General features: G+C 45.3%; 1 protein-coding gene across 1 annotated transcript; it reads right to left on the bottom strand.

The window, feature by feature from the left end:
• Window positions 1-481: 481 nt before the first annotated feature.
• Window positions 482-13,939, bottom strand: LOC118230985 (YY1-associated factor 2). The gene is made up of 4 exons (XM_035424345.1): window positions 13,604-13,939; window positions 13,172-13,297; window positions 2,529-2,681; window positions 482-1,725 (listed from the first exon to the last, which is right to left on the bottom strand). The coding sequence occupies exons 1-4, from the start codon at window positions 13,627-13,629 to the stop codon at window positions 1,488-1,490; spliced, it is 543 nt and encodes a 180-aa protein (XP_035280236.1). The 5' UTR covers window positions 13,630-13,939; the 3' UTR covers window positions 482-1,487.
• Window positions 13,940-14,189: the final 250 nt, after the last annotated feature.

The raw sequence follows: 14,189 nt of genomic DNA, 5'->3' as shown, positions 1-14,189 counted from the left end.
AAGAATGTGGAGGAAGCAGAATACTTGACTTGTAACATAACAAAAAAACACCTCCATTGCAGCTTTTCTATTCTATGGAATTTTCATAAGTAGTACCGCATTGCTATGACTTTAGAGAATTACAAGTATGAAGGAGGCAACCATGTACACTACGATCTTGTTTCCTTCCAAGTGTGCAGGAATACTGCCTGAGTTATATACATACTCAGGATTGCATTATTCAATTTTGGAGTAGCAATTTATTCCTCAGCGATAGTTTCAATGCGTTCTAGGTAGTATGATGCATGTTGGAACACAGCCCTGATATTTTGTGTAGAAGGTAGATCAGGCAGAACGGAATGCCTTGCCTCTCCAAGTTTTAAAGAATGTCGTTTCCGTCCTATGTACCATGGCTGAATTTAAAATAAACAATTGCACTTTTGTGCGATCTGTGTAAATCTACTACCGAAAATGTAATGTTAATAACTTCACATAAGATGCATTTTATGAAGGAGTCTATAACTTTAATTTTATTTTGTGATCATTTTCTATATTATAAACCACTGTTAATGATAAGCTAGCATCTATAAAATGAATGAAGAGCAGGTCTGACCTCTTAACAACAATTTCATAATTTCATTCTTTTACTAATAAACTTTTTCTGACAGTAAAACAATGTAATTAACGTAGATGCTCATACACATATAACAGCACTGCTTGGTATATCCAGAAACATAACAGTGATATGATCTATAATAACGTGCTGTAAACCGTTGGCAAAAAAAAGAAAAAAAAAACATAATACAAACTTTTTTCCATTAAAGAATATTTTCTCATGAAACCACACCAAGTACCAGCAGGTGCAATAAGTCATCGAGAAAAGCTCTGTTGCTATCACAGTTAGATTCATCAATGCCAATGTACACATAAGAGAGATAGCCGCTTCACATGTTCTCCTGCAATGCATATTTCAACTTAAACACTTGTTTAAAACTCTGGTCCATTTCATGCCACAATATAGTTCATATTTGAAAGGGATAGAAATGCATGGAGTTGTGTTTATTGACAATATAACACTGATTTAATGTCAAATACTACCACATTCAAATGGTGCTATAAAGTACAGTCGGTACCATTTGGGGGAATAAAGTACAATATGTTTTTTCTCTTTTTTGTGTATGGTATCAAGGATGGAGAAAAGGGAAAAAAAACATTTTACAATATTGACTTTAAAAAATGATTTTCATGGCTAACAATTCTCACTGGGAGGGGGGGGTGGGGGGAAACAACTGACCAGGTACAGAGAACATTCTGGAAGACCTCCAAAATGCCAACCACAAGGCCTGTGTGTGATGAGAATAAATGTGATGGTAACCTCACCCCCCAAAACGGGACCTGTGGTATAACTTGGCATAAGTTTCTACGACTTGTGCATGTTCAGCAATGACAAATTTTGACCAGGGGTGCGGAAGGGGGAGGGGCTTGGGGAAGGGAAGGGGCGGGGTCTTTTAGTGGGATTCTCCGTTGACCGACGAGCCCTCCCCTCGGGGAGAGGACGACCGGGAGATCCCCCGCTCGGTGTTGTCGGAGCTGGATCCGCTTTGGCTGTGCTGGTCCGCGGAGGCGGCGCTGGATGTGGGCGTGGCCTTCGCCTTCTCTTTAAAGTCCGTGATAATAACGGTCAGGTCTCCGACCGTCACCTCCAGGTGCTGCGCGCTGCTCCTGTCCACGTTTTTTAACCGCGGCCTGCGGGGGGCGAGAGAGAGCGGGCAAGGAATCGATTAGACTCTCACCAGCACTTATGCTCTGTAGGATAGCCCGGTCCTGGAGGGCCGGTCTACGTGCTGGTTTTTGTTCCAACCGATTACCTTCGTTTCAGTTTTCTGAAAACTCTAGAAACTACACTAGTTCCTGTACTTGAGCACAGTAAAGTCTATAGGGTGCGCTTTTAGGCCTGCATTGGTAGCTGGTGCTTATACAAATGTCAAATCAGGATATGATTGAGCTAATTAAATAAGAAGAGCAGAAGTTGGCACAAAATCCTGAAACAGATTGACCCTTGTTCTACAACCCTGTTGTAGAACAACCAGAAAGGGAAGATACAGGATTCTGAGGAAAAATAGCCAGAGGAAATTTCCAGGAGCCAGTTTGCCCACGTAGCAGGATTTAGGTCTGCTGTGGGATTTCAAACTGCAGCCCACGCTGTTTATTCATGGACACGGTTAGCCTGCTGAGCTAAAAACTGAATGTCCCCAGCCGAAGGAGCCAATCACACTCCAGGGGGCGATGTTCCATTCTGCTGCAGACTTTCAAAGGGCTCACTGCCGCCTCAGAACTCCGCACTCTCAGTGCTCTGAGAACACAGAGCTCTCGCAAACACAAGTGAGGCATGACGCACAGCCATTGGTTTACTGCCACCTTGTATTCTTTTACCGAAACACGGAAAGCGTACGCGAACTAGACAAGACACAGGCACAGAACAGCAAAAGTCTCATCTGGTGTAAAAGATAACACGTGGTTTCTGTATGGCTTGTACTCCCTGAGCTCACCTCATCTTTTTGTGGCTGTTCTTTTTGATTGCGGGCTCCTTTTCGTTCTTGTCTTTATCCGTTTTGTCTTTTTTTTCTTTCTTTGGTTGTGTGGGGGAGGCAAACTGCTGGGTTACTTGCTGTGCGACCAACTGGGAAACTGGACGCGGTTTCCTGTAAGAGAGAAGCAAAGACATGAGAACAAAGCCTGCAAAAAAAAGATCACTGTGCCCACAGCTAATTAGGCCAGGGTAGCAGAGACCGGCATTCGATCGAAACCCAAGCTAACATTTAAAGACCATTTGAAGTGTTCATTAAGCTACAAGATAATTATGTGCACTTTCCTTTTTTGAAACTTACAAAACAGGAAAATATTACCATTTCCTTTTGACGTACAGTGCTTTATTTCTGAATTCAAGCTTCGGAGGTTTGACGTGGGTGTCTGCATCTGTTCGGATATTCACTTCATGTTCAGTTCCAATTGGCTGCACACTAAACGGTCACGCCACCGATTGGTTAAAATGTAGCTATATGCTATAGTAAACAAGCAATAAACGTGGTGGGCAGTATCCTGCTGCTTTCTAGAAAAAAGGCTTAATATCACACTTAATATCATTATTTCCACTGGGAAACACTGAGAAGAGCAACATTTCCTACTTCAACGCTGGTATGCGTTTTGAAGACCCTCACAGTCAGAAAGGTTGTGGGTCAGAGGTTATTTTTTCTTCGCCTCAGGCCCTAATGGCGTGGACAAAGGATGCGGTTTTAGGTGCAGCCATTCATCACTCACTCAACTCATCTACACAGACAGGAAGGAGGAAACCGAGGGCAGGAAGTGTGACCTCCGAGTCCACAGACCGCAGCTGCCCTGAAGTGTGTAAAACGGATGACACGTGCTCCAACGTGCATTCGCTGGAGGTTCCTGCATGAGTCCATTCAGTACATTTGAAACTTTCCTTCAAAATGTACCCTAATCGTCCAGGAGGAAAGACTTTAACTGTAGTCATGCCAAATTGTAAGGACCAAATTTCCTCCGGGTGGACTTTTTTTTTTCATGTGGGTTATTGGCGTTTTTGTTCCACCATACAGAGTTTGTGGATGAATGACCAAACACGGGCAGAGCGTGCCTGCACAAAACAGTACAAAAAGACAGATGTATCCTTGTAGGCCACGTGTAGGCCTATGTACAATGATACTGACATCACACAGCCATTGATGAAGTACACTGATGGAATACTCCCACTGTAAAACAGCTTAAGCAGCACATAGCTATTTTCTAAACACGTAAAAGTTTCTGCATGCTTAACAAGCACCGGAAACCAATCGGGGACGATCTGTGAACGAGGGACGCAGACGCCGCTCCGAAGCGCGTCCGGGAGCCTCCCGAAAGCCGCCAGACGAAGCGGCTCGCCGGCCCGCTAATCCGCGTCGCGGTAGTCTGCGCACGGCGGCTCCGTTCCTCTCCTTCGACGCAGCCGCCCGCGCTTTCGCGCCGCAGCTTCTTTATCTCCGGCGTTCATGCGGAACCGCAGGCGCGCGGCCGCGCTCACGACTACCGCAATTACTGCGTCGCTACAAAAACCCTGCTCCTTTTCGAAATCCCCGTCCTCCTCCTCTCCAGACCGCAATCGACGACGGCACAATATTTTTATGCCGCTGCCATGATACCTGCAGGTTAAGAGGAGCTGGGAGGATAAGCCCCCCTCCAGTACACTCGCCCGCAGGCAGCTGCCCATTTTAACACTGCAGGCAAGGCCGAATACTGAGTAAGAACCGATCGGGTGGCAACTGGATGCCTGTAGGCTGGGGTGGCAACCGAGAGACAGAGGTTACACACGGAGGTTACCCGTAGACACCTCCGGTGTAGCAAAGAGGTGTTCATGCAGTGGTTGTATGAGAAGCCCTCATGGACCGTTGGGGGGGGGGGGGGGGGGGGGGGGGGGGGGGGGGGGGGGGGGGTCATCTGAATTTCATTTTCAGTCAAACAGTCTGCATGTACAACTGTACATTTGGGCTATGCTTGTTCCACTTTCTTATGCTTTGCAAGCATGGCATACTGTTTTACGATCCAATTGTTCTAGAGGCTGCGTCTGTAAGCTTCAAACACAATTCCCTGCGTTTTGTGGTAAAAATTCATAAGGGTGCGACAGATTGTTGGGGGGGAGGGGGTGTTGTTAGATCCATCTGTTCTGCAGTAACAGCAGAGGCTTCCTGAGAGTAATCTTTCGATCACTTGCAGACAGACACACACACTGCCCCGTCATCAACCTGACAGGGAGGTGAGCGCTACGTGCCCTCAACCCACGGCGAGCTGCGAATGAATTTCACCGTCAGAAAACCCAGGAACGGAATCTTTATTATCTCCCAACGAACAGGAGACCCGGCACGGGGCAGGCCCCATTTCTAACCTTTTCGTACAAGCAGCGTGTAAGAAACATTTTCCAAGAAGCGTTAACTAGAACGACTTGGGCTACGTTTGCTAGCTTTCCGCTACACCGTGCTATGCGCAGTGCGCTTGAGAGACACGGTTTCAATTTCAGGAAAAAGTTCCGCTCGACTTCCCTGGGAACCTTCTGGCGGCTCATTTATGGATCAAGGCCACAACATAAAAATACATGGCCTACATACGAGGCAGAAAGGAGCACTTCGGAGGCGTCTGCCTAACAGCACAGAAACTGACGACAGCTTCGGCTCGCACAAATGTGCATCAACCGATGTTTTCTCATTCTTAGGAAACAAAAAAAAAAAGAAACCCATAATACATTATGCAGATTGCATGTTCCACGAGGGACCACTGAGGCGAGAATCAAAAAAACTGGAGGGAAGGGGGTTTGTTTAGATTTTCACGTGGAAAACCCGAAAATGTGATACTGCCAGTAAACACAATCGAGAGGGCATTACAGGTACCCAATTACTGCATGAGGACGGCCTCCATTTGCACTCGCCGACAACATAAAAGCATCGATTTCGGCGAGGATCTCTCAGGGTTCGATGCAGCCGACATTAATATTCCGCGTTGAAAATACTTGGCCTGCCGATCAATAGGCCCGCTCGCGCGATCTATTTTGGAAAGCACATTTTCCCCCTCTAATGGAGTCGGTCACAATGAAATTAGGATATTAAAAGGCCCTGAGTAAATGAACAGAAAACAGCTGTCGTATAATTCCTCGTACTCAGCACAACAATAATTACATTAACTCCTCGTCTCATCTTGCTCTTAAGGCTCTTTACTCCATCTAGCCCTTCCTGGCCAGCTCTCTGTCTCGCTGCTACAAAGCAGCACAGCTAATTGCCTTTTTTCCGTCCCCGGTTTCACTCGTCCCATTAGCGTTCCCTGCGCTTCACACTTCTGCCTCCCCTTGTTTTGACAACAGTCGAGCTCCCCCCCCCCCCGTGCAGGAACTCTCCGGAAACTGCTCAAGACTTTTTCCTCCAGCCTCGTTCACCAGGTCCCCTGGCTTCATCATGTCCCCTTACAGTTCCCCAGGGCTTAGTCCTCGGACCTCCTCCACTCCAATCCTCACGCACCCATTTTCCTATCATCTCCTGTTGCCGAGGCGCCACCATTTTGAGATGCGCCTTTCCGACATTTTCCCTTCCAGATACTCGGAAGTTCACAGTCATGCTTTGCTCCACGGAATACTGCATGTTCTCCTGGATGCATTCCAGCTATCCTTTACAAAAACCAAAACCTTTATCCTCCTCTTTCTGGCTTCCTCTTCCTCCCACCTTGAACAGGAAATATACAGGATGCTCTGCTTAAGAGGACAAAAGGATGTCACACATGAATGCAGTAATTATAGCTCTGTTTTTTTTTTTCCAAATGGGTTGCCAGCCTCTTCTCTGTCACAATAATTATATCATATATAAGCACTGTAGAGAGATTTCTGCAACCATTGCCCCAGGCAGCGTTTCTTTCTGACAAATATTCTTAAAGGGCATATCCATATAAAAATTCTAATCCTTAAAAACAAGAAAATCTGTCAAAGACCAGAAGATATTTCATAATCTCTCTTTTCCATCTTAAGCACTTGGATTATTCATTAAATATTTTAAAGAGTATCATCTAAATTGGCCTTTTTAGAATCCATCCATCTGATCAGCTATGCTATGGGTCTGCTATGCTATCAGCGGAGCTATGTCCAGGCTTTTTTTTGTACAATTTCTCTTGAAAATATTTCTGACCCACAGAAATTTTACCTACTAGTGCTTCACTCGTTTTTTCAACCCAAATATTCCCTCTCGGGATCCTGTATGGCCAGATCTTTGGCAAAGCTCTCGGGAATTGCCTGATAATTTCACTTGTCCAGTCACCCCTCATTACACATTTAAGTGTTTTTATTGGTTTCTGTTTCTTCTGAGGACATGACGGACATTTCTAAAAATACAGCCATACGCCAGCATGACCCGCAGTACTGAAACTGTGGCGTTACTCTGGCAGGAAGGAAAACAAAGCGTCTACAAAACAACATAGCTCGCATTTAATCTACCGAGGGTCGTTTTTAACCCGGCTATGAAGGAACGGTAATGTTTTTTTATACGACAGGCAACGAGCTGCTGGTGCATTTTCATCTCAATTCCGAGGCCCCTAAATAGGTTCCCAGGCAGGGAAAGCACAACGTTAGCGAAGGGAATCCATCTGCTCGGTGCTGCTCAAGCACAGTGTGAGTGCGCAACATTAGGGACTTAATCTTTAGAGAAACGCACGCAAACATTTGCAACCCCTTTTAACGACCGCAAAGCAACAGCCTTTTTAGGCGGCGGCGGCCTTGTTTCGATGCCTCAATTACGGGTCGGTCGCCGTGGTGAAAGAGACGAGAGCGAAGACGCAGAGCATAATTAGCGTCCGCAGCCGCCCACGCAGACAAAACACGCCGCACACGCCCTCCCTCTCTCTCTCACTCTCTTTTTTTCCTTCCCCCCCTCTCATGCCTAGTCTCCCTCATTCCCTCCATTTCTCTCTCCCTCTCAGACCATCTCTCTCTCTGCCTTCCTCCCCCATCTCTCTTACTCCCTCCCTCTCTCAGACCGTCTCTCTGCCATCCTCCCCCATCTCTCACACCCTCTGCTCTCCATCTCTCTCCCCCTCACTCCCCTCTGCTCTCCATCTCTCCCTCCCTCACCCCCCCCGCCTCTGCTCTCCCTCTCTCCCTCCCTCACCCCCCCCGCCTCTGCTCTCCATCTCTCCCTCCCTCACCCCCCCCCCGCCTCTGCTCTCCATCTCTCCGTACTTAACAGATGGCTCCCAGCCTCCCACAGTCTGAAACGGTTCCGCGGCCTCGCCCCCTGCTCCTGCGAGACTTCGTTTACAAAATGTACACATAATCCCTTTCCTGTTTGCCGAAAAATAAAATCAACAACCAATTAGTCTCCCCTCATACGCAGGCCCAGGTTTTTCCCTCTTTTGTTCAGCGGGTCATCCTTTTTTTTTGTTATTCGACGACAAGAAAAATGAGACGTGCGCTCACGCTCCTGGGGAACCTTGGCGTGTTATCTGAAGACGCCGGAATAATCACGCCTGTAATTTTAAGTGGCCCACATTCGCGGCTGGCCCTTTAATTTACATAACATTAGTTTCACTGCAGTACGCTTGGCGCACGGGGGCGAAATTAAAAACGCATCCATGCATTAAATGCAAACTCATTAAATCATGACATCTCAGTCGGTAGCAGGCAGTGCAGACTGCCGCCGATGATCATAGAAAACATTTCTTTTGTAGTATAATGATTACAAAAGGGCACTACATCAACACGCTGGATACACAGAGCTACCAGCAATGGAGTTTTGCACCTAAGTGGCATACAAGACAAACATAGAGAGCCATGCTCAAGTTGTTGGGGGTTTTGGGCAGGAAAATTCAAAAACAACAACGGACCTTGAGCTGTGAATACTACTGAAAAAGAAAACAACTAGATTTATATTGATTTTAATTTTTCAACAGCCATTTGATCAAATAATGGATTGGTGATCCCGCGACCATTAAAATGACCGAATTTGGCCTCATCCCTTCTGGCTGTACAATGGCGTCTGGTAATTTGATTTTCCCTGCTGACCGGCCAAACGCTGAGCCTCGCAAATGCCTTCAGCAGCCGTGCAGACATCTTTAACCTCGGCAGGGCTCTGTGCCGATCGGCAAACATCCAAATGTCATTTCTGCCCAACTCACCGACTGCTTCACAGGACAAAGGAAGCGGGATTGTGAGTACACGGCACAAAGAAAGCAAAAACATCCCGTTTCAGAACTTTCAGTTCCTCATTCGGCTGAACGCAGTCTGCAGCTGCAACCGCTGGCGTGACTTCAGATACCGGTGAAATTAGGAGTGAAAGAGCATTGAGCAGAGAAACCACATTCTCTCGCTAAGAAAGAAGCCACACACTCTTATCAGGGATTCCTGAAAATAAGCAAGTGAACTGCAGATGAACCCAAAACACACACACAGTAGATACACAAGGGCTCAACCGGCTGACCTGGAGCAGAAATGTTACGGCCCTCTAGAACCCACAAGTGTGTCAACCTGTCAAGACCTACACATGTGCTACAGGTGACTCATATTATCAGCACAGGACTGCAGAACCGGGGGAGCAATGATTCTTTCATTCGTACGCCATCACCTAACCAGTCGTTCAAGCTGCACTAGGAGGTCATAAAGAATTTACCATCGATTCTAAGATCAAACGTCACGCAGTTCTGTCTCTCAAGCTGCCTGGTAATCTTTTACTTGAACTGTCCTTCCATTGTTTAAATTCCCAGCTGTTTGCAGATGGACCAAATAAACCCCGATGCTCTTAAAACAGCTTAGTAAATTTCTTCATCTTGTACATCTGCCTAGCGTGTGTGTGTTGCAGTTGGCGCTTGCTTTCATTAGCACCGTGCCCTTTGTATCGCATGTCTTGTCCTGCTTTTCATTGTGGCTCTACAGGACACGCTAGCAGCCCGTGGAAAACATCTACTTTGTGTTGCCACGTCACGTTAGCATTTGCTTGTTCGTGAGACCCCATTGCACAAGAACGGGTAAATGGCTAAAAGCTGGTTTGCATCCATTTAAAGCTCGTTCTGAGGACCTGACACATTACACAAATTGAGATATTTTGAGCAGAGGTGGGATTTCAGCACACATACACTGGGATTTACCAAGAATCCAGGTGCTGAAGGTGCGAAACGAGGCTTGAGGAATTCATCTGTATTCATATTGGCTAAATGCTCATTCATACGCTTCCAAATTGACTCAATGCTAATTAATCTTCTTTCATATATTGGCTAATTGCTATTTCTTTGCTCCTCTTGTGACTCCATTACATCAAGCTAATTTACAGACACTTGATGGACTGGCATTTTATCAATTTTCAATTAGCACTTTTGCTACATCTAGCACAGACCAGTTGCACGGTCAGTACTGTCTTAATGACTGCTTCCACTTTTTCCAGTTTTTGTGAGAGGAATGACCACGGCTATAAGGTTTGTTTTTAATGAGTTTGCGGTTCCTTACTTTCATTTTTGAATAGGCAAATGAACATTATTTGCCACTAATGAGACATTCTTCAATTTCTGCCAATGCTTTGAACATTAAGCCATTTTCTTTAGTTTGCTGTTACTGTGTATGACAAATGGTTTTCAATCAGGTCCACAAGCTTCTCCTTTACTATCTGTCCAAATGTTTGTTCATTAAGGATGCAGTAACGAAAAATTCTGTACAGCAGTGTTCTATATGCTTTTACTTCCTGATATGGAACATGAACACCACACCACCCCAAAACATGCATACGGCAATTGGAACTCAACTTTTCCCTTCTGACTGATTGGCTCATGCACTCTTGACAACTGATGAGGACCAATGGGTTTAAAAGGGCCAAAGATGCAGGCGCAACTGAAGCACGAGCAAAGGTGGGTGACTGTGTAAATGCGTGAAGCTCTGACACGCAGTAGCTTGCACACCATTACCGCAGTGCAATATCGAAACTGAGAACTCACTGTGAAACATCTCCAGCCCACAACTGCATCAATGTGCTTTCAATAACATAGTTTCACTCTGTTCGTCATCTCATAACACAGAGATATGCACAGAACGTGCTTCATAAAACATGAATCTTCGTTATAAAATCCCTGCACCGCACGCAACGTTCTCCCAAGTGCACAGAGTATCAGTGTGCATTTGCCCATCCTCAAGTTAGGCCTACTTGATTAAAAATCCTTTCGATTCGAAAGTGATTCTGCTGCAAGAATCTAAAACAATGCAGATAAGGCACAACAACGTCTAATATTTACACACTTGAAACAGAAAACTGCCACATGCTTCCATTATTCGGGACCGATTTCTGGTTAGACGGAATAGATGCAATTTCCCACTGATCCATGAATATCTTCAGGTCTGTGGTCATGTGGACAAACTCTCCAGAAACACAGACTGGTGGAGCACACTATGAGTTTAGACGACATGAACAGTGCAATCCGACCTGTGAGCATGTCACCAATTACCCGGCTGTTTTATTTTTCCCTGTCACCATTTCACCAAATTTAGGTTGCATTAACAATCCTAGAACTGTGTCGTTTAGCCTATTATGTCACCTTCTTCATTAAGTCCACCTCATGTTCACCAGCAAGCATTAGTGTACTCCATACTGTGACCATGTCACAACGCAGCCGAACCCAAGTCTAGCTCGCATTAGCCATACCACAGTTCTGTGATCTGACCTGCAACCATGTCACCTTCATCACAGTAAGAATCCAGCTGCTCAGAGCATAAAGCAGATTGGAGGAGACATTACCCCCTCTCTCTCATCCGATTGGTGCAACCCCAGTTATGATGAAACGTCCCTGTGAAACCAGGCGATGCCCGATGATGGCACAATGATTAAGCCTTGGAATACTAATGAACACGGGAGCATATCGTGCCTGACAGCTGCTGTTGAAGGCCGCTACTTTTAGCAGGTCTGTCAGCTCCAGGAGGATGACCCCCACCCCCCACACACAAGCCCAATGTCGCGGTTTCCTTTAGGAAATACAGACATTTCGGTAGTGTGCATACTGTGACATCGCCACTTAATGAAATCAAAGAAAGAAAGAAAAAAGTATATATAAATAACGCACACATCACGACTGAAACATTAGACTGCAAGCTACATTCGGACAACTCTGGTCTGCATTAGAAGATGGGGTCGTTTGCGACAACCATTGGGTTTCTTTTAGGTGGCTTTTAAATAACACTTTTTACCCTGAAAATGACGAATGTCGGTAAACTGTAACTGGGGGTTGGTAATGTCAGCTGGCGTCGCTGTAGCCTCTCCCAGAACCAAAGATTCTGGCGTGATTGATGGCGTGTGAGCTGCAGTGATCGAATGTCTCCCCGCCCCTCCCTCCGGGTCATCATCCCCTGCAGCCCTGTCACCGCGCGAAGACTAATGCAAACTAGATCATCTGTAATTTAGATTGCGTCTCAGGATTATTTGAAGCCGAGTACTAAACCGTTCCTTTTATTTCCAATGGAGGTAACTCACAGCCTGTTCGTGATGGGATATCTAAGAGGGTTTTCCGTTTCCCATTTCCCATTTGTCACGTACAAAATCGGATAGGGTCTGCTCAGATTAAACGAACAATTAATGACACTGTGTCACGGAAAAAGAAACATCTTCAAGTGCATTGAACTATGTCAGCCGTACCAAAGAGAAACTAGAGGCTCTCTTATTAACCTTGAAAGTTAATTCTTCAACCAGGGTTAATTTCCCGTCAAACAAATTCCACACTCAATCGGTTTCTCAACGAATATTTACTTAACTTGGGTGTTGTCTTGGCTGTGAAAAATTACTTATGGACTGATGAACTGCTGGAGTAAAGCCGTGCATGTGGTCATCTGCCAAATCTTTATTCAACTTGATATGACGTACAATCTCATTTAAACGCCCTCTTCCTCCTCCGAGGCGATTTGCAGGGTAGTTATTAAAAGCTCTGTTTGGACCACTGCCCTTTCCGAAGAGTTTTGGTTCACGGAAGTGTTTTACAACCACAGCGTGACTTATAAACGGTAATTGGTTAAGTTGGCTGTGTGACGGACTTAATTTGACCAACGCTGAAACATTCCGCATTTAATCGAAAACCGTGAATGAGGTCACATATTTGATGATAGATTATAATGAAAAATGTTTTGCGGTTATCCATAGCTCGCTAACCAGTGAGCCAGAATGGAGCACACGATTTATGATTTAATTCGCGCCAGTTGCAAGATGTTCATATGAAAACGAAGTTTCAGGCAGTATTTCACTGCGAGGTTGTCTTCCCTTGAAAAGGCTAGCTAGCTTACTACGTTAGTTTTTTTGGGGGGAAATGCATACCTAAACATCAACGCATATCCTTAAAAGAGGATAAAACAAGATATGCTGTTGAAACATCATGTAGGTTTTTATTACTACCCCACAACATTGACAGCTAACAAAATTGCTAACGTTACCTAGTTAGGTAATATCTTACGATGTAAGTTAGCCTAGCCAGCTAAGAGCTAGCAAACGTTAGCATTAAGATTTCCGAACTAGCTATTCGTTGATTAAATGCATTGTTTATTAGTTGGTGTACAAACATATGACCCACATTGCGGCATTAACGCTTGGATGTACACCGCCAGTTACAATGGAAGGAAAATGGCAGTTATGTTATCGAGGATCACTAATTCACTTACCGTGTTGACGTTCCCTTTCTGACATCGCACATCATGCACTTGAATGCCTCGGCGCTGTTCCTAAATGTGCAAACGCTACAGTCCCAGTATCCTTCGTCAGAAGAGGGCTTGGGTTGCCGCTTCGGCCTTCAAACAAAACCAGACAAAAACACACCTTTAAAACTCGCGATCTCGGGTGCTCGGTATGCTGGCGTGCTCAGTTGTTTGTAAACATCTGATGAAAACCCCCTTTGAACCGAAACTGGTGCGTTTTACGGGGTACATGATCTGACATTGTAATAAAACAGCCAGTCCGCCATGGTTGCTGCGCTGAAGCAGCTGCCTTATTCACACACTCACACACACACACAGCACTCGCTCAACGTTTCGATTCCTTCACCGCATCTTCATCACGTCCATGTCTCGGTGTCACGAATGGAAATTATGCATTACCTTGTCGGACTCTTTTTGTCTCCCATCCTTCCGAAACTCTGTTTCAATTGAAATATGAACACAATTTTGATTTTTTTAAAACGAGCGAAGCGCCGAGATCTCACAGCTTCCAGCTGTCGTGGAAACTCCAGTCGGTTGGTCACATGGTGCAATCCATCCAATCAATCTGGAGACCAATTTTATGAAAGAAAAACAGTCGGGCTGCGGATTTGTGTTAAACGGAGAAATTGCATAAAATGACGAATTCTTCATTTACTTAGCAGCTCACCAAAGCACATCCCAGGCGCAGAAGCCACGGTGCTTGTTCAGTTCACGGTTGTTGAAAGAGCTGCATCACGTAACATCTCGTGGTCCCTTTAAGCGGACCAGGCAGTTTTGTTTTCTGTTTCCTACAAGCAATGGGAATACAGATTTACACAAGGTAACGGGGAAGAACATCACAACACTTTTCTCAAGTCTCAACTTTTCTCACTTTTCTTGATATTTCTGTGGTGGGGAAGTGAAGGTTCTCGGCCGATATATTTTAAATTGTGTCAGCTGGCGTCTTATGATTTTTGAATTTTGCTTTAAATTTTTTCAGGACACT

The sequence above is a fragment of the Anguilla anguilla genome, chromosome 7, assembly GCF_013347855.1.
Source record: "Anguilla anguilla isolate fAngAng1 chromosome 7, fAngAng1.pri, whole genome shotgun sequence".
NCBI lineage: Eukaryota > Metazoa > Chordata > Actinopteri > Anguilliformes > Anguillidae > Anguilla > Anguilla anguilla.
This window is presented reverse-complemented; position numbering and strand designations above follow the sequence as displayed.